Raw genomic sequence first — 26,062 nt, 5'->3', positions numbered from 1 at the left:
GTTCTGGGAGGTTATGTGTCATCACTGGCCCAGATGAGTCATGTTTCCCAGCTGAGGATCTGTCTCCCGGAGGTGCCCACTGTGGACAGATCTCTACCTGATGTCTCCATGTCCTCATAAGTTCCATTTCTCAAGCACCTTCCCTTCTGAGGGCCTGTGGTGGTTTGAGTGAGTATGACTCCTAAAGGCTTGTATGTTTGAATACTTGGGCCCCAACTGGTGGAACTGTTTGGGAAGGATTAGGAGGCGTGGCCTTGTTAGAGGAAGTGTGTCACTGGGGGGTAGGCTTTAAGGTTTCAGAAATCCACACCATTCTTAATTCACTGCTTCATGGCTGTGTTTCAAGATGTAAGCTCTCAGTTATTGCTCCTGCGCGGCACCTGCCTCCCTGGCTGTCATTCTCCCAGCTGTGATGGTCATGAACTCTAACCCTCTGCAACTGTGAGCCCCAAATGAAAGGCTTCCTTTTGTAAGTTGCCTTGGTCCTGGTGCAATAGAAAAGTAACTAATACAAGTAACTAATATTTGTACCCCACTCCCTCCCAGTACTTGATCCGGGCTTATCCTAGGCTCAGAGCTGAGCAACTTGCTGCTCATTTAGCTACACACCTGCCTTTCTGTAAATCTGAGAGGACAGAGAGCCTTGGAGCCTAGGGGCTGGCAGCAGAGATGACATTTCCACTAAAGGAACATGTTACTTAGAGCAGCCATGTAACCAGGTCAGCAGAGATGGCCAAAGAAGATCGGCCAAACCAGGCAGAGGTGGACCAGGCAGGGGTGAGTCACTGCATGGCGTATGTGAGTCTCAGTCTCTCCAAATCAGGACCCATGCTACCTGAGGTTTCCTCATCAATGTCACCTTCTCTGTTACACTGCTGCCTATTCTGACCTCCTAGGGGAGGACTCAGGCATGGTGGTGGTGGTGGCGGTGGGGATAAATTTCCTTTCTTTGCCAAGGTTCAAGTTGATAGCCTCTCCCTCCCACCAGGAGCCAAGATCTGAGCTATTCTTAGCCTTGCTGGAGGATTTCAAGGAAGTTCTCTGCTCAAGGTCACAGACCACAGGAGCCCCTTCAGCACTCTCTAGACCCCAGACTGGCTACCCCCTAGGCCAGTGCTGCTCCAGGCACACTGCCAAAGCGGGGTGCTCCAAGTCTCACTACCTAACCTTGCTGGTGGATGGAGGGGACACCCTCATCCTGACAGATCAGGGACAAAGGGAGGTTTCTGTAAATCCCACCCCATCAGCCAACCAAAAGAAAGGGACTTAAGTTGGAGCAGGATAGGTGCAAATCCGGAGACTCAGAGGCAGGACAGAAAGTTGTAATAGGAGCAATGGTAGAGATTCCTGCTTTGCCCAAATCCAAGGGTCAGATGCCTGATGCTGCATGTGTTAGTAGGGTATCAGTCTCATTGTGGGACAGCTGGAGAGACATCAGATGCCTCCATACACCTCACAGTTAGGTAGCAGCAGTAGGGAGGGCCAGAATACTTCTGCTTTGCCAACATATTCCCATCTACACCACCTTCACTCCGCCCCTCCCTGGGCCCTAAGTGTCTGTCTGACCTGTCTTTCAGAGCACAAGGCCCATCTCTTTCCCAAGGCTTCCTCCACTGTAGCCCCCACCATTTGCTAGCCGATCTGCTTCCTACTTGGACTCTGACTCTCTCCCAGCCTAGGCCTGTTCAAGTTGGCTCAGGGCCAGAAAACCAAGTTGTCAGGCCCTCGTTGAATCCAAGATGCCAGATAACCCTCACGCTGCATCCTGAGGGACTTTCCCACTGAATAGGACAGCAGCTTGACATTCTTTTAGCCAAAACTGACCTGCCTTTGCAGGTCCCTTCTAGAAGACAGGGAGTCTAATAGTTTGGTGGCTTGAAGTCAAATAGCCTGGGGAGGAGCAAGCCATTGTGCCCCACCCATCTCGCTTCATTAGGTACCTGGCTTTGAACTATGACTTCGGTGCACATTCACACTCTGGCTTGTGATGCTGAATGCTACTCCCGCTTTCCAGGCTTCAGTTTCTCACATTTGCTCCATTTGCAGGCTGCCTGGGGCATCTGTTAAAAATGTTAGTTGCTGGGTGGGATTGGGATACAGTTCCGTGGGGAAGTGCTTACTATGAAAGCACCAGGGCTGGAGTTTAATCTCTACATAAAAGCAGAGTAGGGGGCTGGAGAGGTGGCTCAGTGGTTAAGAACACTAGCTGCTCTTTCAGAGGACCTGGGCTCAGTTCCCAGCATCTACTTGGGGAATTACAACTGTCTAGAACGTCAGTTCCAGAGTGTCTGATGCCCTCTGCCTTTTCAGACGCCAAGAAGACACATGATACACAGGCACACTCATAAAAATAACAAACATAATTTTGAGAGCAGAGCGGCTGGCTGTGGTGGTCCACCTGTAGTCTCAGGGTTTGGCGGGCAAGACAAACTGCTTAGCTAGACTAGCTGAATGGTTGAGCTTTGAGTTCAGTGAGTGACTACCTCAGTAAACAAAGTGGGAGATACCCTCTGGTATCCACACAGGCACACACACATGCACATGTACCCACACATGTGATCAGGAATATGCACATATTTGGATACCACAAACACATGTAAAAATACCCATCCCCAGGTTGTCCCTGGGCGGTTTGACCTTATAGGTTTTGAAGTCTGCGTGTGAACAAGCGCTCTGGGTGAGATTAAGCAGGTCTGGAAAGCTCAAGATGAGATGGAGGGTCTCAAGTTCCTTTCTAACTTAGACCTTTCAGATGATGGAATTTCCAGGATTCCCTGGACCAGTCTGTCTTCCTCATGCTTAAGGCACAGGGACCTGGCAGCCTGATCCCACCCTCCTTAGTAGGGTAAGGGGGACTGTGTGTAGAGGCAGTGTCAGAGGAACCCACACATTCATGTACCTACCAAGTCTGTAAAAACCAAAGACTGACAATAGAGACTGGCCCATTAAGTTGTAACACATCTGGAGAGTGGATATCATGCATATATAAAGAGAATAAGATGCTCCCTCTAACTTGATGGAACAATCTCTGGAATGGATGGCTACAGGAAGAAGCAAGCGTCAAGTAGCTTGTTTAAAAGGTGACATTTGGGTAAGGCCAAAAACATTGTGCATAGACACACTGACTGGTACACACAGAACACGAGAGAAACTGGCTAGGGATAGCAATGGTGGTGGTGGTGGGGGGTGCTTCTTGCTGTATTCCCATCTGTACCTTTTAAAGATGAATTCCATGTAAGCAACAGCTGCTCAAAAACACTGAAGTTTTAAAAGCAAAGCATCTCTGGGGCTTTTTCAAACTGCGTCAACGCTCCACTTCTAGCCTTGGTTCTGACACAGGCCCCATAGCTGGACCTTCGTGTCACTGTTCATTGTCAGTGTGGACCAGCTGCTGTCTGGCTTGACTGCATGCACCCAGGCCTTGTCCCACACCCAGTGCGAGCAGCCAAAGGTAAATGAGAGGGGAAGGAGGAAGGAAGGAGAAAGGGAGAGGAAAGGAGGGAGGAGAGGAGGGAGGGAGGGAGGGAGAGGCAGGGAAGGGAGGAAGGAAGAAAGGAAGAGGGACCAGGACTGAACTCATTATACTCTACATGTCCAGCGGAGCCTCAATATCAGCTTCTGAAAAGTTCCCAGGCCCCAACTGGCCATGTGGCAGGTTCCCAGCGTGTGCTGGTGGCTGTGGCCTGGCCTTCAGTATGGTGGCCTATCCTCACCTCTTCGTTGAGGATCTCCTGGCACTCAGAGTAATTCACGCGGGCTGCCCAGCTGCCATTGGCCAGGCACTCTCGATAGCCATTGTCTGGGAAAAGAAGAAAATCATGGCAGAAGAGACCTCTGTCTGTCCACACATCTGAGCTAGCACAGGGCCTGCTGGCTGGAAACCCTGGGATAAAACTGGGGGCGGGGCTTCCTGATGGCCCCATGTCTAACCTCTTCCCACCTTCTGTACTACAAAGGGCTACATCTGTGCCCGGCAAGCTGCCCACAGGGCGTTGGCTCTGTAGCCTAAACGAGCATTATCATGGACTTCCCTCACTCCCGGTAGCTGTGTCCCCATAAACACTCTCCGGTGGTGAATTTTCTGGTTGCTATTCTTTGAAGATGCTCTCGTTTGGGGTCCTGCATGACAACAGAGAATGACAGATCCGGTGACTTTAGATACACTGGAAGCGGTGCTGTATGTCTTAAATCTTGGCACTCGGGTGACAGAGGCAGGTTGACCTCTGTGAGTTCAAGGCCAGCCTAATCTACAGAGTGAGTTCCAGGACAGCCAGGGATACACAGTGAGCTGTTTTTAAAAAAGATATGTGGTGCTGGGTGGTGGCAGCACATGCCTTTAGTCCCAGCACTCGGGAGGCAGAGGCAGGCAGATCTCTGTGAGTTTGAGGCCAGCCTGGTCTACAGAGTGAATTCCAGGACAGAGAAAGCTACAGAGAAACCCTGTCTTGAAAAATAAACAAACAAACAAACATGGCTGGGCCAGACCTGGTAGATGAATATATGTAGTAACTGATCACGTGGGTGGTTTAAATGGGGGAAGGGTCCTTGGGTTTGTCTCTCTGTGTGATGTTCTCACATTAGGATTCTCCGCATGGGTTGGACTTAGAGAAGGTCCCAATAGAACCATTTCTCCACAGCAAGCCTATGTTGGAGGCTCCGGAGGGGAGGCTTTTTGGGTAGAAAAGGGCAGATGGCAGGGGTTTGTTGGGGATGGCACCAAGTGGTTCTCATGTGGGAGGTGGCTCACTACTAGGCCTGATACTGCTGCTCTCAACCTGCCCTGCAAGGCTGGAAAAGAAGACAAGGGTGTGGCTATAAAATGTGGTGACTCCTGTGACTATCAGACCAAAAGGTGAGAGATCCTGTGACTGTCAGACTGCACTGTAGCTAGAACCTCACCTCCTAAGGAGGTTTGGGGGAGGGACTTAGGACTGCTCTACTTAGTTTTAAGGCCTTGGGAGGCAGGGTTGCTCAAAGAGCCTCTTTTATCGACTTTCTGCATAGCCCCTTGGGTATCAGAGGTATCCACCCCTTGTGGATTTCCCATCTTCACTCTCTTCATCTCCTGTGATACCCCTACCTTATCTGCACCCTCTCTGGTATCAGTGTTGTTAACCATGGTTCCTTGTATTTCTGGCTCTCACTCTAGGCAGCACTGGTCATAAAGGAAACTGAGCCCTGAGTTATCTCCATTGGAGTCTTTTTTGCTAGAGTTCACTCTGTGGCTTCAACTGACCCATAGATTGGATGGCTGGGGATGCTGCGAGGGTCCTAGTTACTGGGCTTTGAGCCCTTTCAGGGGCCAAAGGCATAGCTCAGCTGTGGCTGAGCAGTTAGAGTGCCTTTTGGCCCCTCCATTCATCTCCAAAGATGGAGATGCTCCAGTTGATCCCTAAGGACCATCAGCCTAGGAGCTGCCTCTGTTGACAGCATCAGGACCAAAGATAGATGCAGAATGAGGGCCAGGGAAATTGATGCTGCCTCAATAGAGGGAGACGGTTTGACCTTCTAAGCTGAAAGGCTGTGGCCTCCTCTCTAACCTGAGAAGTTTCTCTGGCTGCAGCTAGATGATGGGGAAAATTATCTTTATGGATTTTCCTAGCTCTGCTTGGCCTTGATGTGAGCAGATCTGAGTCCTAAGCAAAGCTATGATCTGGACAGAGTTGGCAATGAGGCCACAGACTCTTTCCTGGTGTTAAATAAGAGCTGATCCCTAAGGGGCTCATGATGAGGATGCTCTGGAATGTCTGTGGGGACAAGAGGCCAAGAACAAGGGGATTGACTATAGCATCAACCAGAGGCTGCTTGGAATGTCAGCAGAGAAAGTGGCTCAGGGCAGAGACAGATAGCGAGAGCATAAAGCAGGGAGAGGCAGCCCAAACAAAGCAGGGTCAGAATAGGGCCCCTAGGGCCACAGAGTATGGGTTCAAACGCTGGCACCACCCTTACACAAGCTGTGTGACCTTGGGTGAGTCACTTGACTGCTCTGCTTCCTTATCTTGAGACAGAGTCATGTTGAAGACACTCTGGCCTCTTTGGGTTAGTATTTTTAGTTAGCAGTTGGAAGCATACCAGGCATATGGTGTCAGTCCTATGCTTATTATTGTTGTCTCTGAGTTGCATTTATATCACCTTACATAATAGAACATATCACTTGTCTCTCAATCCAAGGAGGTGCAGGTGGAGATTTTATGAGAGTCTTCTTTGTTCAACAGCTTCCCTTACCCACCCCCATCTAGGGTAGGGTGCCTGTATCCTGTCCCCGGGCTGGACCAACGGAAGCAGCAAGCTTTGACCCAGAGGGATGAACTGACCCTGAAGGAAAACAAGCCTCACACACAGGGGCTTGTTGCCAGGGAGGAGCCAACCTCCTCCATCTAATTGCTGAGCTGAGCAGTCCTCCTAAAGGATCATGGGAAAATGGGTATTTTTGGAAATATTTCCCATCCCTTTGAAGATCTGATGCTGCAGGAGGGAGGATGGTAAGGAGCAGCCTGGAAGTCCTAGCAACACCTCATCAGTAAATGAGTTAATTAGAAGCTAATGATTAGGAGCAGCTCTGCCCCCTCCTGATGCTACTGTGGGCTCACTTTCACAGTCTGGCGCCAGGGGCACCTGCATGGGGAATCTGGCAGCCCATGCCAGGAAACCGACTTCTCGACTTTCTCTTTCAAACCACATCCACCCTACAGGTAGAGAAACAAAGGCCCAGAAAGCCAAGGGCTCTTGAACTCTGGATAGACGGATCCCGAGCAGGACCTACTCAATGCAGGACCATGTGTACCATAGCACTAAAGCATAACAGCGCTTACGGGGATGTGTCCAGTAAACTTTGGTAATCCGAAATGAGGATACCCATGGAGAATGGCTGGGCTGGCTTCAAAAGTGGCTAGGGTTGTTACCACAGAGAGCCTAGAAACCTCCACTCAGGCAAGAGTGAGGCACAGAAAAATAAGGCTAGGAGTGGGGTGTGACAGGGTGAGACTGGGCGCTAGGCTTTAGACTGGAGTTCTGAGACTGGGCAGGTAGGGATGGGTGTTTTGAAGGTGACCGGACAGTCTCTGGTGCTGCAGTGAAGGGAGAGCTCTTCTGCAGAGCTTGGGTGTGCCAGCCCATGCTGCCACTGTGCTAAGACAAGGTGTCCCGGGGTATGTGTAGAGCTCTAGACTCCCAAGTTCGGACCCCACCTTCAGGCTCTGTGATCCTGATTAGGTTATCAACCAATCTATGCTTCAGTTTCCTCTAAGTTGGAAGCTAGCCGATGGTGCATCACAAAATCTCCTCTTTTATCTCTACTTGCCTGATCTCTCCTCCTAGACCCCTCACCCATTCTAGTACTTCTCTTTCTCTCTTGGCCTTCCTACAGTCATCTTGGCAAATGCTCCTGGCTGTGTTCCTAATCCTAATCCCTTCACCCACCTAGTAAAGAAGAGAGGGGCAGGAGGAGAGGTTTGGGACTTTGGAGTGAGCTGGAAGAGGTTCTCGGGCCTCTAATCCCCAGACAAGGAAGCCAGAGGGTCACAAGAAGCGAGAAAGCACTGATGTCACCCAGTGAGCCTTGACATGGGTCACCTGGGATTCAGTCATATTTAACACCTTTGCAGCTTCGGGACTCACATAGGGGCTTCTAGCCCCAGGACCTAGAACTGAACTCAATCTCCTTTGCCTCGCCCCTGGCCTCCATCTGCTTTTCCCTTGATAGCAGGGACCTGAGTCATTGGCAGGAGAAAGCAAATTAATTCTGAGGGTGGCAGATACTATAGCAAGGAGCTGCAAAGCCCAGCATGAAGGCTGGGCCTCTGGGGAGCAAGGTGTTTACATGGGGATCCAGTATCTGCTTAGCCTGTGGGTCAGTGCTTCCCCACACCCCACACCCGTGGGCCTGGGATACCGTCTGTCAAGGATAGGCATCCTAGGTGCTCTGTCTTCACAGAACTTCCTTGCCCTGGGGGTCTTTATCAGGACCATTAGGTCCATTAAGACCTATCTCAGGAGTGGCTAAGCTTAGTGGGACTAACCAGAAGCTTGTCACATTCCAGCTTCATCCCTCTACCGGCAAGTTCTCTAACTTCTGAGTCCCCTGCCTTGGTTATATAATGGGTGCTATCCCTGGAAGAATCAGCAAGGGCAAGCCGAGAGTAGAGCTGGTCTTAAGGGTGTTACTTCCCACCCCCAAACTGCTGCCACTTAGCCCCCAGCGGCCCACCCTCTTCCTTCTTCCTTACTTGTTGTGTTGTAGCGGACACCGTAGAAAAAGGCAGGGCAGGGCCGAACCACTAACTGCCCTGCAGGGCTCCTGGGCCAGCAGGTGCCAATGAGGTCCACGGAGGCATTGCACTGCGGGCCTAGGAACAGAGACAACTGGTGAGAAAAAGTGAGGTCCTGCCAAGGCCCTAGGCAGACAGAAGTCCTTGTAGAGTTCTGCTCACCCTCTGCCCCACTACGGGAAGGCAATGCCCGAGTATAGACAGGAGCTTAGCCTATACAAGAATGTGAATTTGCTGCTATAGCACTAGGGAGACTGTGGGTTCCAGAGCAGAACAAAGAGCTAAAGTCCTGGCTGGCCTCAGATGGGCTCCATTGGTGAGGGTATTTTCCTCACAAGGTGCATAAGCATTCATCCAGCACTTAAGAGGTTAAATGCACTGTCAGGAGTCCAGGGAAGGAAGTGCCTAGCACACCTTTTGTCAAGGCACACTAGTGAGGTTCCTCCTGGATGAGTCTCCAGTTGGGAACATCATCCCTCAATGAACACCCCCCTCCCCCTGTTTTAAAGACCCTAATTGGAGCTCTAACTGTGCCCACAGCTCATCCAGGGATTTGGGGGCTCACATGATGGTGGGTGATGCAGAATGGCAAATGTTCCCTAAGGCTTTCCTTTAGATAACCTAAAATCTACTCTGGTTATCTAAACACCAACTGCTCAGGTGGAAGCTAACTCGACTGCTTTACAGACTAAGGGCACTGAAGGCCGCAGAACACACACACACACACACACACACACACACACACACACACACACACACACACACACACACACCACACTCACACACACACACACACACACACACACACACACACACACACACACACACACACACACACACACGGGTCAACATCAAGAAGCTACCAAGAGGTGGAGTGGATTTTGAACCCGGGGCTTCTGAGGCCAGTCCAGGGGCTTTCACCGCCCCACAGAGGCCCCTGGCCAGCAGCTGCTTTTTGCAGCATCTGGCTGGAGCCCCTCTCCTTGCCACGTTCCTTGTTTCTCGCGCCTGTCCCCAACACTCACAGAAAGCTGCTGAAGTGACCTCGGGGATATAGCGACCTTTATACTAAAAGCCCAGAAAATCCTGGAGGATGAAAGTCTGCGAAAAGTTGCAAGATGGAGAGGAGAGGTGGAATGAGTGGAGTAGACAACAAGAAAACACCAGCTTTTTTCAGAGGGCAGCACCGGGACAGTGTCGGAGAGGGCGGGGCCGAAGGTATGGGGGCCAATTAGGAGTGGCGTCCGTGCTCCACCCATGCAGTTAGCTGTTGCACTAGCATTAGGGTTTCTTTTCAGTCCACCTCTAAGAGCTGGGGATGGGGTTGGGGCAGAAGAATTGAAGGGAAGAAGCGCTCGGACCCCAATGGGTGGAGGGTCGGGAGCAACAGTTCTGTCCAGTGCACCACCTGGCCCGAGACCACCTTCCTTAGGCCCTATGCTGTCAGTAACAGCCTGACTAATGTTTGCAGTACACCGGGTGGACCCCATGCCTAGGAAAGCGAGCAAGGTCCCTGGGGATCCGGCCGACAGGGTCTCTGAAGAGGAAGAATGGAATGCACTGCGCTGCACACCTTTAATCCCAGCAAGTGGGAGGCAGAGGCAAACAGTCTCTGTGAGTTAGGGGCCAGCTTGGTCTACAGAGTGAGTTCCGGGACAGTCCGAGCTGTGACACAGAGAAACCCTGTCTTGAAAAACAGTAACAAAAGATGTGGGCGGGAGGGGCCAGCATCAGTGTTATCAGTTACTGTGAAGGGTGCTTTGCCATCCACCCAACCACTCTTGAGTAGAGAAAGAAAGAACGAACGAACAACAACAGCAAAAACAAAACAAACAAAGCTGGCAAAGGAGAGTGTGAGAGCAACCCAGACAAAAAGATACTAAGGATAAAGCCTGGAAAGGCAGAGGAAATGCCTTGAGAAGTAGGTGTAAAGACCAATTTCAGAGCACAGGAATCTTCACATCCTGGCTGGATGCATCCAAGGATCTCAAAGTCTAGGCCGCTGAAGCTCAGGTTATTTTGCTATGGTACATATGTGGAGATCAGAGGACAACTTGGGAGAATCATTTTTTTTTCCTTCCCCCATGTGGATGGAGCTCAGGTCCTCAGGTTTGGTGGTGAGTGTCTCAGCCCACTGAGCCAGCTCAGCCAACCCAGAAGCTCAGAATTTTAGGTCAACAAGCCCTACAGGTGCAACTGCCCCAAACGGGCTCTTCTCCTCCCCCTTGGGTGGGGGTGGAATTTCTCCACTTCATTATCAGAGTTTGAGATGAGGGGCAGTTTGGATCAGGCCAAGCTAAGCTGCTAGCCAACCGGACACAGCAACCGGAAGTAGCGCAGGTGAGCTGGAGAGGGGAGGTAACTCTTCCTATGGCCAGCTGACCACCCACGAGCCGCTTCCTGGTCAGTTACTGTATGGACAGGGAATTTAAAATTATTCTTATTTTCATACAATACATTTTGATCTCATTCTTTTCCCTTTCCCAGTAACTCCCTGGTCCCTCCTTACCAACCCGACTTCATGTTCTTTCCCTCCCTTAACAAAAACAAAACAAAACAAGACATTTCAAACATTCAAGTCACCTAAGAAATGGTGTGAACTAGAGATATAAAAATGAAAAAATAGGCTGAGAAGTGGTGATACGTGTCTTTAATCCCAGCACTCGGAAGGCAGAGGCAGGCGGATCTCTGTGAGTTCAGCCTGGTCTACAGAACGAGTTCCAGGGCAGTCAGGGCTACACACAGAAATCCTGACTCTACAAACAAACAAAACAAAACAAAGAATAAAAGACGTTTTGCCCCAAGGGTGATTGCATCCTAGTGGGAGACAGGGTGTCTGAGCAAGCATGTGCTACCCAGTGAGAAATACTACAATGTACAGAGATAAAGATAAACTGGGTGCTATTCTAATTTGGAATTCCCCTGAAACACTAAGTTTAATTATAAACTTAGAGAGGGAGGAGTCATGGGCATACATGGTGAAAAGGGAGGAGCCAGTACAAAGGTCTGTAGTGAGATAGTTCTGTGGCACTGACCACGCCCATTGGGGGTGGAGCCATGGGCGGAGTGACCTGTGGAAGGAGGTTGGAGGGGGCCAGGAAAGGCGCTCTCTTTCTGGTGTGACTCGGACAGGAGAGGATCGGGTTGAATTTCCTGGTGTTCATCTGTCTAGGTTGTAAGTTATTTCTCTCTGAATAAACATCTATTCGGCCTATTTGTTTATCCTGATCCTTATTTAACCGCGTTATAGGTCCTGAGGCAGGTGTTTGCTGAGGCTTCTGGGATGACGTTCCTGTCACTCTGTCACACGGATAACAGATAAGGGCCCTTTGAAAGGCAGCCCAGTTTCTGCTTGTGCACAGTTGGCCACACAATTCCCTCCTTAGCAAGCTTAGTGCCCCAATGTGCTCAGAGGGCCCGCCCACTCTAGCTAATGCCGGAAGGAAACTAGAACTGTGCTCCTGCCCCAGTTAGGAGTGGCCTCCTGTCACAGAGGGTGTGCGCACCTGGCAGCCCCCTTTCAGGTAGGAAGATCTACCCATTTGGTTTGAGGCCGGCGTGGGCGGCAGGGGCAGGGGGGGCTCCTCTGAGGCTGCCTGGGGAGCAGGTAGGTGCCCTGCAGCAACCTCAAGGATTGCTACTCCTGCCAGGAGGAGGTGAGCGCTCTGGAATGAAGGGGCAGTTGCTCAGAAAGGGGCATGGCACAGAGAGGGGCTTAGGGACAGGCAGCCGGGCTTGTCACCTCAGGTTAAGCTGCCTCTTTAGTAGGGCAAAGAAAGGTATCTCTGTAGAGTGTGGGCCATACCAGGAGAGAGGTAGGAGCCTGTGAGACTTCCTATCTTGTGGCTCTGATCACTCTTGATTTTTGCATTCAATACCTAGAAGTCCAGGTACAAAGTAGGTGTGGAAGAAACTATAGGGCCATGTACAAGTTCAGTATGCACAGGGAAGACTGCAGAGGTAACACTGTACCTCCAAGTGACACCGTGTCTTCAAGTAACTGAGGACACTGGGCCCTGGGTATGATAGATCTCTTAAGTGACCACATAATGTATTAAATCTGAAATCAGGCCCAGTTGGCTTGACTCCTGTGGCCAGTGCTTGGCAACTAAGTGTCTGTGCTTAGTCGTCACCCAACCTCTCTGAGTCTAAGGTTCCTTTTCTTTAAAGCAGGAACAAAAATCCTTGCTGAACCCATTGTGGTGACTGAATGAGGCCAAGCACTTAGAACTGTGCCCAATATGAAGTGGACATTCACACGGATCAGCCATTATCATTACTGTTTGTTGTTCATCGTTACCGCCTTAAGAACAGCCAGAGAGAACCCTGGTTCTCCTGAGCTCTGATTCCACTTGTCTGGGCTGTTATTAGTGAGTAATTCTATTACTTTCTGGCACAGTTGTGGCCAAGTCTATAATCTGTTATATGATGGGAGCCTTGGCCATGGGAACCTAGCCCCTCCCTATTTCTGGCATGAGGCATGTGCAAGGCCCCCAAAGGGTCCAGCACAGTGCCAGCCACTCTGGCCAGACGCCCATCCATCTGTCCCGGGCCCTCCACCCCACCCTCACCATCTGTCTCTGCCAATGGCCATCAGATGACAAATGGCCATAGCGGAGGCCACTGTAGAAGGTGATGGATTGCATCCTATGTAGCCAGGCGGGCTGGGATGGGGGTGGGGCATCCAGTACAAATCATAGAGGAATGGACATCATGCCTCACAGCCTGCTGCTTCCAAGGACAGGTGACACCTGTGCGGCTCCAGGATGTCAAATTCTCTTGAACACAAGCAAGTTAATGGACCACGACCAGGCCTGAGGTGGAGAGGAGGGACAGGGACCTTTCTTCCAGGCATCCTCCCTCCCTATCCTTGGCTGCCACTGCTGGCAGCCTGACAGCAATACACTCCTTGCTCAGCTCAGCCAGTGGGTAGACGGCCAGTGCCTTCTTCACCCCGGTGAGTTCTTCTGCCAGCTTACCCACTGGTGTTCAATCACTCATTGTTCTATCTCTAGGCTCACTTAAAATTCCCTCCTTCAGGAAGGCTTCTTAGATTTGCCCTACCCCTGTCCTAACACCTCCATGACACCCTCCATTGAAGTAAGCAAGCAATTGGTGGGGTGTACTTTCTCTTCCTCCTATACAGTAAGCACTTTTAAAAAGCCACCCATGATTATACCTCGTAGCCCTCTGCACACTACAGTTTGTGAAACAGACTTACAAAACTCAGTGCATTTAACCTCAGGATCCCCCTCTCTCCAAAGAAGTTCAGGACATAGTCTTTCTGTGGGTACCAGTCCTTAGCCCCACAGTTGGGGTATGAGTGAACCTAGCTTGGAGTCAGTACAGAATCCAGTAGGTTACTGCAGACCTGATGGAAGATGTCATTCTGTAAATATGTTTCTCTTATTGGTTAATGAATAAAGCACTGTTGGCAAATAGGAAGGCAAGATAGGCAGGACTAGGAGACAAGGAGGATTCTGGGAGAGGTAGTAGAGGAGGAGATTCAAGATGTAGAGATTTTTAGAGAAGAAGGTCTGGACCCTCTCTCTGGTAAGATAAGTGGAAATACTTAGATTGATAGAAATGGATTAATATTGAAGACAGTGCTAGCCAATAAGAAACGCTAGTAACAGGCCAACAGCTTCATAACTAATACAGCGTCTCTGAGTGTTATTTGGGGCTAGTACAGCTGTGAGACCAGGCTGGAGGGAAAACTGCTTGTCACAAAATGGTGCCCAACGTGGGGTCTGAGAACTTTCACTTAAAACTTGACAAAAGCTTAAAAGAGGGTTTTAGAAACAAAAGAACAAAGACAAGCAAGGCTTCTTGGTAGCAGCATTTTTCTCAGTTAGGCTCTGTTTTGCTAGAGACAAGCAGAGATTTGTGTGGCTCCTTTAAGGGAGGTTTCTTGACTCAGAATAAGCAGCAAACCCTTCTAACTACTTAATGGTGTGTATAAGAGCTGGCAACGGCAGTGACCACAACTCCAAGCTGGCAGCATGCTGCTGGATGACAGCGAAGACCAAGGTGGTGAGCACAGCTCTCAGTGCTGGTGCTAAATGTACCCCTGCCATCTTGGATAGACTGCAGCTAATACAGCTGTGACTTTTAAATTTAGCAATGTTGTTTAGCAGATAAAAGACTCGTGGCCAGAAAAAGATACAGATTTACAGTAAATACATATTCAGATAAAGAAAAACCTCTAAAGGTTTACAGTGTGTTTTAAAATATATGTAGGCTTGGAAGAGGGAAAAAAAAAAAAAACCAGGATAAACTTGTTTAAAAGAAATAGAAAAAAAGAGAGTAGCTAGGTGTGGTGGCACACACCTTTAATTCCAGCACTTGGGAGACAGAAGCAAGCAGATCTCTGTGATTTCAAAGTAAACCTGCTATACAGAGTTAATTCCAGAACAGGTAAAAGTTACACAGAGAAACCCTGTCTCAATAAATAAAAAAATTAAAGTAGAAGAAATAGAGTAATAAAAAAGCCACGTGAAGATGGAAAGCACACAGAGTCTGGATACTGTATGCTATTGTGTTGTCTTTGTAGTGTTTGACTGCTGGAAAACAACAACTGTTAAAAAAATGCTGCCGGATTAATCCAACTTAATATATTTTAAAAATGCTTTGACTTTCAAATTTAAGTCTAAGGACAGGTTACTGGGGAAAAGAATTTTTAGTTTTGTTTCCACAGAAAATGAAAAGCTGTGGATTCCTTCCAGATTAACATGGTTTAATCAAGCAAGACCCCCCTGAAACAGTGTCCCAGGTGATCCAACATTCAAACAGCTGGGACAAGGCAGCCTTGCAGACCACTACAGCCAGGATTTCTCTGTCTTCTTAGGATCCCCATGATAGCAACCCCTACCAGCAGGAAGCAGTTTGGAAAGAACGACACCCAAATTCCCAAATATTGTCTATAAATGTTTGTTTTGATTTAAATGTGGTTGGTTATAAATGGTTAATGATCACAACCAATCTCTTTTTAAAGGTAAAAAGGTGATTATGGCATAGAAATAAATACTTTGTTTTGGAATGGATTTCCATTTATTGATACAATTAAGGTCAATTTTGTGATATGTATATTTCTCCTCTTATTTGGGTATTGTGTTTATATAGCTCATTTAAAATGTATAATTTAGTACAGATTATAGATAATTACCTATAATAGTCAAAATTTATAGTTAAGTTAGTTAGGATTTCTAGATATACAGAGATATATTTGAGATGGATAAATATTCTTCAAACCTTTCAAAGATCTACAGAATTTAAATGGTTTAGAGTTTTTCTCAACAGTGAGGCACAACTTCTCCTGGCAACATCACCTGCATCAGAAAGCAAGATAGACATCGAAGAAACTTGTTATGGAGTTTACTTCCAATAAGGCAAGACTAGCCATTTGGGCAAGATACTGCCCTTGTCTGGACTCTATGCTGTATAAACTGGACATGCAGGGCCCACAGGAAAGTGACTGCTGATTCAGGATGGACAGTGCTTCAGGGTTCCTGCTTCATGGAAGAGTCTGCCAGACATTCTACAGGACACAGAAAAAAGTGACTGACAAATTGCCAACACAGGTAAGACAATATGAAATTTCCTGCTTTGCTGAGGAGTCTGCCTGACACACTATGGCCTATAGGCTGAAGATGGAACATTACAGAAGAACTTTGGGTGACTGACCAGAGGCGCTGTCTCTGTCATTTCTAGAGTTTATATAGTATCCTTCTGTGGTTTTTGAGGGAGTTGAAGACAGATAGTTATGGTTATAGTTTTCCTTAGTTAAGATTAAAGATAAGTTACATATAAGACTTTAGACTCACAAAGATAGGATAGATGATGAAATATTTTCTTTAAATCTTGCTAAATGTTAATGGACTAAATATTGTTAACTATAGTTTTTATTTGATAACTGTTTTGTCATATATTTTACTATGCTAAAGTTAAAACCCTTCTTTTTATTTTAGACAGAAAAGAGGAGATGATGGGAGATATCATTCTGTAAATGTGTTTTCTTATTGGTTAATGAATAAAGCACTGTTGGCAAATAGGAAGGCAAGATAGTTGGGACTAGGAGGCAAGGAGGATTCTGGGAGAGGTAGTAGAGGAGGAGATTCAAGATGTAAAGACTTTAGAGTAGAAGGTCTGGATCCTCTCTTTGGTAAGATAAGACCACGTGGAAATACTTAGATTGATAGAAATGGGTTAATATTGAAGACAGAGCTAGCCAATAAGAAACGCTAGTAACAGGCCAACAGCTTTATAATTAATACATCGAGCGTCTCTGTGTGTTATTTTTGGGGCTGGCATGGCTGTGGGACCAGGCTGGCGGGAAAATTGCTTGTAACACAGACCCAGCACTTCCTCCCTTCCCCCGCCTCTGTAAGGGGACAGCAGGCCATGTGGCCACTGCTCTCAGCTACAGAACCATGAATTCCTCCTTCCTTTTTTGTTTTTCCACTGGCTTCTCTCTACCCTCTGGCTCTCAGCCCTGGGGACCTGGATGAAACTGGGAGACCTTCTAGCTCCTCTGGTGACCTACACGTGATCTGCTGCCCTGGAGGTGTCTGATGGCAAATTCAAGATGGCAAAAATGCATCTTACCACATCCTGCCTGGCAACTGCCATCCCTGAGGCCATGTCCAGAGTGAGAGGAGGCTTAGCTTTGGAATCCAGCAGACCTAGATTTGGAACCAGACTCTGCTAGTACTGACTGTGCTAGTACTGACTGTGACATTCTGGGAAATTTATGAAACTCTTTCATGCCTCAGTTTCTCCATATGGACATAGAACAGGTTTTTAGTTCATAAGGGATAAGATAACCATGTAGAAGCCTTTGTCGATGGATAAGCCATAGGCCTTGGTGAATTTGCATTCATCTAGAATATTTTATGGGGGAGGTACTGAGCATCACAAGGGAGCCAGATTGCCTTTGCAACCCAGGTTCCAGCACTTAGTGTTTCTCTGTGCCTCAGTTGCCTTAGGTGTCAGATGGGTGACAGTATCTCAAAGTGCTAGCAGCATATAGCCTTATACTCTAGCATGCTTAGCAACAGCAGCAACCTTTGTCTTTTTACCAATATACCCAGCAGCAAGGCCTGGAAGCCTTTACCCTGTTCCCCCTGGGATGGTGACCATGAGGCACATTGCTGAGTGTGTCTTCTGTGCCCGCAGCCAAGGCTGCTGGCTAACCACAGGCCCCCTTTCCCTCACTGACTCCAGTTCCAGAGATTTTTTCCATACAGGCCACTGCTCAGAGCTCCAGGGAAGGAGCTCCTGTGGGAACCTGGCAACCTGGGAGGTAAGGGGCAGGGATGACTCACCAGAGACATTGCTGGCCAGGGACAGGCTCTCACAGCGCTGATCTTGTAGGGAGGTGGAGACAGGGTTCAGCCCCAGGAGGAGAAGAGCCTGTGGGCATAAGGGGGTGCAGGACACCATTAGGGGGTACTCAGCAGTCTGAGCTGATGATTCTTGCTCCCTTCTCCTCTGCTGAGCATCCTACCCTTGCCCCGTCTCCTGGTCCCATCCAGAATGTTTGAAATTGCCTGGTTCATGCAGGGCCTAGAATGGAGTCTTGGGCCCAGAGCATACCTAACGAGGTCCCTACAAATGCATGCACACAACCTCCCACCTTCCTTCTGTGGTATTTTAGGCCTGTGGTTTAACGAGCTCCTCCTGAGCCCTCACCCCCACCTGGCTTACTACCGGTCATTGCAAATTGTGCTTCATGTCTCAAGGTCTGATGTGCTGCGATGTACAACGGCTTAACTCACCCTGGGGACAGCATGGGTACAGCTCCTGGAGGTGGTGAAACTGAGGTGCTGAAGAAATGATTGTGTCTGGGAAGGTGGGTCCCGATTCCAGGGAAGGCCTTTGTCCTTTAACCCCACTGAGGGCCCAGTGTTAACTCTGACTCCAGGATTTCAGCCATGAGCCCCATGACCGGAAGACAATCTCTTCCCTTTCTTGGGTTACTGCCTAAGATGGGTGGGCTGGGCCTCTCTAAAGCAGGTGCAGCCTTACCTGCGTTTGCACTGTACTCATTTTGACAATGAGGTTAATGAATGCTGTTTTGGGTGCTCAGTGAGGACTTACAGACTGATTTGAACTCAGTGGCTGTTATCTGACCCAACGGTGGGAAGGGTTTGGAGCTGTGTCTATTGGGATGCCTTCTGCAAGGGGGTCCAGAAGCATGTGGGGTGGGAGGGAGGAACTACAACACGCTCTTTCCTCTGCTGGGGCTCTAACCACAGTGAGAAGAATCCCCAGGTAGGACAGCAACCCTGAGAGTGTTCTCCACATAGTCACCCCACTCTGCTCTCCTGTTCCCTCTTTGGGGGTCAGAGGATCAAGAGGAATACCAACCAGGACGACCACGTCCAGCTTGAGAAGCAAATGGAACCCCAGTTTTAATTTGACTGTGGCTGGGTCTGTGTGTGTGTGTGTGTGTGTGTGTGTGTGCGTGTGTGCGCGCGCGCACGCGCATGTGTCCCCATCTGTCTATCTGTCCATCTGTCTGTCTCCCTTCAGGGACCAGCTTTCTATGTTCACCTGCTAGGAATGCCCCTGTCTGCTCCCATCCCAGCAGCCCCCCCTCCCCCCAGCCTCAGTAGCACTCCCTCCCTCTTCCATCCTACATTGATGACAAAGGCTCTGCTGCCTTCTTTCCCACCATGCATTTGTATTCCTGACCAGAGCCCACTCCCAGAAGACCCGTCCCTAATCCTGTACCCTTGATGTCTTAGTAGGCTTTCATCCATTCCTCCACCCCAAGAACCCTCCCTCCATATCACCCCAGGGCTCTTACTGACACAAGCATCAGACTCAACAGTCCCCAGTCCCCTCATCCTGTGCAGGGCTCTGCCATCAGCCCTGGGGACAGTGAACTCACTCCTGGACCTTGGCAATGATTAGAATAAACCCTTTAGTTGTTCTGGCCCCGAGCAATTTCCCACACTTTATTAATCAGTAATTAAGCTTCCCAGTCTCCAGAGGGTGAAGAAATATCATTGGCCCCATTTTCCAATGCAAAGGCAGATGTGGAGAAAAGAGGAAGCTATGGGCTAGCTGGTGGCTTTTGACAGCTAAGCAGAGAGCAGTGTCCTCCTGACAGCTACAGAGCTCACTGAAGAGTCAGCAGGGACCCTGTGTTATCCCCACAGATGGGGCTAGAGGTCCCTTCTAGAAAACCTGCTTCCCTTCACCTCCTAACCCACACACTAATCAATATCAAGCAATCAATCAATCAGTTTCATTTCAGCCACAGGCAAATTAAAGAGATGGCAAACCCTATTGAAAATATCAGCCCACTACCTAACACCTACCCTTATCAATCTAATACTTAAAACAAGTTTCCTTCTATCTACTTAACCCCCTGTCACCTCTCACCACAGAGGCCTTCCTGTTCTGGTACACATGTGCCCACACAGTTTGCATCTTTTCTAACCCTGGCCAGCACCTGGTGACTCAGCTATCCTTAGGGTCAGAACCCCTCCTTAGCCATCCAAAGAAAAGTGACTCAGTCTACCCTGGTCCATGTCAGGGATGCTCCCAACGGAGGCCTGGGGTAGTCTGGAGCATGTGAAAGCCAGCTCATTATCACACACACTCGACTCAGCTCTAATGAGATGATGAATGCAAGGGCCGGAAGCTTATTCCCATGTCTTAATGTCCTGGGGTTCATTAGAGCAGAAACCCAATTCGTTGGGGGGGGAGTTGGGGGGGATTAAATGCCACAGGGCAAAGGGCTCAGCTGACCTTGAACCCTGTTGCTAGTCTGTCTGTCTTGGACATGCTAGGTCACAGCTTGGTTTCCACCCATAGAGGTCTTGCGGCTTCGTTATGCAAAGGCAGATGCATCTTAAAATTCCTAAACTGGTCTTTCCTCTCCCAAAAGGTCAGCTCCTTGGTGGACTCTCTGCCTGCGCCCCCTCCTGCTCTGCAGAGGTTTATAAAAGCTCCCAGCTAGCTTCAGAATCACACTTCCACAAAAGACCCAGCGTTTCCCTGCGAATTTCCTCCTGCAGACTGTGCAAATCTCTTCCACGGTCACCTCCATTTTCTTGAAACAACAGCAGGATACTTCTCTGCTGGCAGCAAAAGGCTCTCAAACTTTCCAGGCTAATGTTGTCTTCCTCTTAATGGAGACTTGTTTGTTTGTTTGGAGACAGGCTCTTTGTGTAGTCCAGGCTAGCCCCAAACTCAAAATCTTCCTGCCTCAGTTTTCCAAACCCAAGGATTAAAGGTGTGAGCCACCTTGTCCAGCTAAAAGTGGGATTTTTTTTTTTTTTTTTTTTTTTTTTTGAGACACAGTTTCTTTGTGTAGCTCTGGCTGTCCTGGAACTCACTCTGTAGACCAGGCTGGCCTTGAACTCACAGAGATCTGCCTGCTTCTGCCTCCTAGGTGCTGGGATTAAGGCATGCACCACCACCACCCAGCTAAAACTGGGAATTCTTAATCTTGGGTCCATAAACACACTGTGGGTGGTTGGGCAGTGTGAATACCCAAAGTGTTGGATGGTAGCTGTGATTTTTAAAAACCTATTTTTTTCTAAGGACGGTTCATCACTTCCAGACCTCTACAAAATCAGATTGGGGTCTTCTTAAATCAAGCCAAAGTACGTTTAGCCTGAGAACTGTCACTTCCTGGGCCTCGTCTCCATTGATCCCTCCTCCCTGCCTTAGTACTGGACACTGGCTGACTCTTCTGAACTGTTTAAAAATGTGTGTGTGTGTGTGTGTGTGTGTGTGTGTGTGTGTGTTGCATGTCCATGAGTGTGCAGCACACGTATGTGAGTTCAGAGGAAGATATCAGATGCCATCCTCTATTCTCTCTGCCTTATGTCCTTGAGACGGGGTCTTTCAGTAGCTGGAAAGCTCACTCATTTAGTTATGCTGGCTGTCCAGTGAGTTCCCAGGATTTATTTCCTGATGTTGGGGTTACAAACATTCACAGTGATGAGCAGCATTTCATGGAGTTACTTGGGATTTGAACTTAGGTCCTCATGCCTGTGCAACAAGTTCCCTTACCCACTGAGCCATCTCCTAGGTCTCCAGAACTAGTTTTGAAAAAAAAAAGTTTTCAGATTTATACCAGGCTTTTTCTTTTGGGCTACCAACCAGTTTCCAAATCATGCTCTGCCTTAGCTTATGCTCATTTCTGGTTAGTTTTTTTTTTTTTTTTTTTCTTCCCCTCTTTAACTTAAATTAACCTGTTTCTCTTCATCTGTGTTTTGCCTGTGGGCTTTTTACCATTTCTTTCTGTATGTCCTACTCCATCTAGCTGGCTCATGGCTGCCTGGCTGGCTGGCTGGCTGGCCCCAGGTGTCTCCCCTCTTTCTTCCTCAATTTCTCCTCCCTTCTTTCTCTGGAGCCTAGATTTCTCTTACATATTCGCTTTGCCTGCAAGCCCTGCTTATCCCTCTCCTGACTAGCTATTGGTCATTCAGTTTTTTTTTTTTTAATTAGACTAATCAGGTGACTTTGGCAGACAAGGCAGGAACAGCAACACATCTTTACATAGTTAAACAAAAGCAGCATAAACAAATGTAACACATCTTTACATAGTTAAACAAATGCAGCATAAACAAATGTAACACATCTTTACATAGTTAAACAAATGCAGCATGAACAAATGTAACACATCTTTACACAGTTAAATATTCTACAACACAGCATCTCATGCCACTTGCCATATTCTAGCTAGTAGAGAAACTAAGACACAGGTGAAGCTGGCAGTATGCTAGGTTCACTCACTGGTGAGTGCTACGGTTCTGTACCCCAGCCTGCCTGACCCCAAAGGAAACCTCTGTCCACTGCTAATCTTTATAAGCCTTGGAGGTCAAGTCTGAGGAAGACAAGGGCATCCTGCCGCTTAAGAGGGCATCTGCCTTCAAGTAACTGCACAAAGGGACATCAGGCCCTGGTGAGCACAGGGCACCCCCCAGTGGGAGAGGGAACAGAGTCACAGAGAAGCAAAGAAAGTGACACATAAGTCTCTGGGGGGATCTGGGGGAGGGCTGATCCTGACAGCTGCCTGCTCCTGCTCCAGCTCCAGCCCCCACCTCTACCCAGGGTGGCACAATCTGAGCTGCCATGAGGTCCCAGTGTGATTTTGGCATAAAGGTTAATCACACCCAGCAAATGCTCATTAGAGACCGTAAATAACCACTTTACGGAAGCACCATTTGGTCTTTGAGGCACAAAGTACAATTTTCTTTGATGGGACAATTCCATGATTAACCTTTTGAGGAGGGACCTGAGAATCCATAATGGGGAGGGAGATGTGGCCCAGAGGCAGCGAGGGCCACCCCCACCTCTTCAAAGTTCCTGAAGAACCAGGAGAGGGACCTGACTTCCCTTCCAAGCTCATCCTGGGAGATGAGCCCTGGGCCAGGCATGGCCTCCTCCTAGCCCTGGGTCCTATTCAAGTGTTCCCAGCCATTTCTTCGCCCTTCTGTTGAGCTCAGAGTCAGTTCTGACTGGGTGACTGAGTGAGTCACCTGGCCCCTTGACACTCAACTTCCTTTTCTATGAAGCAGGGACACCGCTGGGAGGCAGACCTCCTGGGAACAAGGAGAGGGGTGCATCTGAAACACGAGGCCAGCAGTCATTGTAGCCACTCATCCCTCTGGGCCCCAGAGTCCTCCTTAGCTCTTGGTATGAGACTCGTGAGGGTGCTCCTGCTGCCCACCTGTCCCATGTCCTGTCTACCTCAGCCACACTCTGTAAGACTGGCCCTGGGAGGGGTTTGCAGCCTAAAAGAAGGGTGTTTTTTCATTTATCTTGTTTGTTTTGCAAGCCCTTGCTAGGCTGAGCTTCTACATTCATGGAGCCCAAAGCTAAGAACTTGATTAGTACAAAAGGAATTCAGAGGCAGAGAGGTCCAGGACAACCTCTCTCTCTCTCTCTCTCTCTCTCTCTCTCTCTCTCTCTCTCTCTCTCTCTGTGTGTGTGTGTGTGTGTGTGTGTGTCTCACACACACACCAAAAGACAAAGACATTGTAATTGAGTATGGGGGGGGGGGAGAAAGCTACCTAGCATGACCACGAGTGGGCTTCTGGAGGGAGGTGAGCCTGTTGAGGGTGGGTATAACCAAGAGGAAAAGCATTCTTGGCCCAGGGAGACCCAAGATGCCAGAATCTGGGGACCCAAACACTCAACTGAGATGGATCCAGGAGGCCAGGATGTCTGGGCAGCAGACAACCAAATCTTACCAATGTCATCCTTTGCAGGCATGGAAACTGAAGCCTGAAGGGAAATTAGAAGCCAGAGCCTCCTGATGCATGAGGCAGTTCCCAAGGTCCTGGACAGTGCTTACGGCCCAGAAAGAGCCCTTGACTGCCCGGTGAGGTCACGATCACAGCTCTGCCTCCTGCTTGTTTTTGACAATTCTCCTCCCCCATACTCTGTGTGTGTGAGCGCGCGCACGCGTATGACTGCGTGCACGTGCATGTGGGTGCATGTGTCTGTGTGTGCTCATGTGGAGGTCAGAGGTCAATATTAGTGTCTTTATCACATCCACACTATTTTTTGAGACAGGGTCTCCTATTGAATCTGGAGCTCACTGCTTAGCTAGGCTGGCTGCTCAGTGAGTCCTGATGATTTACTTGTCCCCATCTCCCAATGCTGGGATTACAAGGGCACATGGCCACCCCAGGCTTTTTTTTTTTTTTTTTTTTTTTTTTTTTTTTTTTGCTGGAGATCTGAACTCGGTCTGACATTTATGCAGCAAACACTTTAACCACTGAGCCACCTCTCCAGCCGCCCTTTGACTATCCTGACTGCTTTGATCTTTACTCTGGAAAAGCCCAACTTAAGTAAGGCCAAAGTGAGCAAGCCAAGATGAGAAAGAGCACTGGGCTCATAAACCACAATTTCCTTACAAAGCTGACTCCCCTATTGCACTGAAGTGTGAGGATCTGGCTTGCACAAACAAGACCTGAGCAATCAGTTAACTCTTCGAACCCCGCCCCTGCTGCCACAGATACATGTACAGTTAGGGGCTGACTGACCTGGATGGGGCTTCGGCCGACAGCGAAGGACCCCACAGGTAACTCCCTGGACTCCCAAGTGTCAAGCAGAGGGATCAGTGGTGGTTCAGACTGCAAGCTATGCATGGCCCAGCTGAGACCTGAAGGGGACACCTTTGCTTCTAGTCCATGGAGGTGCTCAAAAGATGACTCGGGACAACATCAGACTGAGGACAGAGAGCAGCAACGTCACACGTGCTTTCTCAGCCTTCCTGATGCTGTGCCTCATGCGGCCCTCTCTCCCCTTACTCTGCCCCAGGCCAGGTCTCTCCCAATCTCTTTCTGTTGACAGTCACAGCCTGTCCCCATCTCAAGGCGAACAGCCTGTCGCCCCCCACCACCACCCAGTGAAAGCTTATTCCAGGTAGACAAGAAATAATGCACTGTTGCATTTAATTAGCTTAAATTGCTGTTGTACAGAGAAGAAGAAATGGAAGGGAAAATCTCCTGCCTACACTCAAGGGGCGGGGTGCATGCCTGGGTGTTCCCACCTCCAGACTGTCTCTCTGGGTCCCAAGCTCCCATATGCGTTTCCTTCCTGTCCTGCCCCCACACTTCTCTGCCTCCCCTCATTGAGGCCTCAGGCAGGGCTGGAGCTGCCCCTCCCCATCTTCTCTCACTGGGCAGTGGAGAAGGATGGCCTTTGAGGACACAGGAGTATGTCTGCTTGGGCTGTAAGCCTCTGGGGGGTGGTCTGTGGCTGTTTTGATATCCTCTATCTTAGTTAGGGTTTACTATTACTGTGAGGAGGCGCCATTACTGTGGTTTAATAAGGATCAGGAGAAACAAATAAGCTGAATAGATGCTTATTCAGGGAGAAATAACTTACAACAGAGACAGATGAACACCAGCAGGTTCCTGGTCCCACGGATGCCTCCGGATGCTCTCCTGTCCCTGTGCTGCAAGCAAGAGAGCTCCCAGGGCCCCCTCCTCAGACTTAGTTCCCCCAGGTAATGTCCGCTCCTGTCCACACCCCCAATGGGCGTGGTCAGTGCCACAGATGTGGACAAAGTGAATATCTCACTACATACCATGATCATGGCAACTCTTAAAAAGAAAACATTTAATTGAGGGGGTTCAGCTACAGTTTTAGAGGTTCAGTCCATTGTCATCATGGTGGGAGCATGGTGGCATGCAGGCAGATGTGGTGCTGGAGCTGAGTGCTACATCTTGCAGGCAACAGGAAGTCAACTGACTTTCACACTGCGTGAAACTTGAGAAAAGAGACCTCAAAGCCTGCCCTCACAGGGACACTCTTCCTCTAACAAGGCCACGCCCACTCCAACAAGGCCACACCTCCTAATAGTGCCACTTCCTTCTTTCAAACCATCACATCCTCAATGAATTGCAAGACATGTGGAATGAATGAGGGATGTATGGATGGATGGATGAATGAACAAACAAACAGATTGACTTTTCCTTTCTGACCCCTGGGTTCAAAGGGTCTTGTGATAATTGCCACAACTTCCCTCCCTCCCTCCATTCTCTTCTTTTTCTCTCTTTGGTTTTGTGGGACAAGAGCTCACTCTAGCCTAGGAACTCACTATGTGCCCTAGACTGGCCTTGAACTCATGGCAATCCTCCTGCCTCAGCCTCCTCATGCTGGGATTACAGGCATGTGCCACTGAGCCTAGCTCCACCAAGACACTTAGACACCTGCTTCCTTCTTCTTTCCATTTCTTCACCTGGTTACTGCCCTCCGCCTCTTGCTCTGCCTTCCTGCACGGTATCTCTACCTTGAACTCCAGAGAGCTGAGTGCA

At 49.0% G+C, this 26,062-nt stretch overlaps 1 protein-coding gene across 1 annotated transcript in view; it reads right to left on the bottom strand.

Moving 5' to 3' along the window:
• The window catches only part of Crhr1 (corticotropin releasing hormone receptor 1), a 46,380-nt gene that overhangs the window by 10,357 nt on the left and 9,961 nt on the right, over positions 1 to 26,062 (bottom strand). The window contains exons 2-4 of the mRNA XM_051178648.1: positions 17,591 to 17,678; positions 8,226 to 8,345; positions 3,714 to 3,799 (exon numbers count right to left, since the gene is read on the bottom strand). Of these exons, the coding sequence (XP_051034605.1) occupies positions 3,714 to 3,799; positions 8,226 to 8,345; positions 17,591 to 17,678 (294 nt within the window). The remainder of the gene's footprint in view (positions 1 to 3,713; positions 3,800 to 8,225; positions 8,346 to 17,590; positions 17,679 to 26,062) is intronic.

The sequence above is a fragment of the Phodopus roborovskii genome, unplaced genomic scaffold, assembly GCF_943737965.1.
Source record: "Phodopus roborovskii unplaced genomic scaffold, PHOROB, whole genome shotgun sequence".
Classification (NCBI taxonomy): domain Eukaryota; kingdom Metazoa; phylum Chordata; class Mammalia; order Rodentia; family Cricetidae; genus Phodopus; species Phodopus roborovskii.
Note: the sequence above shows the minus strand (reverse complement) of the source record. Positions and strands in the feature narration are given on the sequence as shown.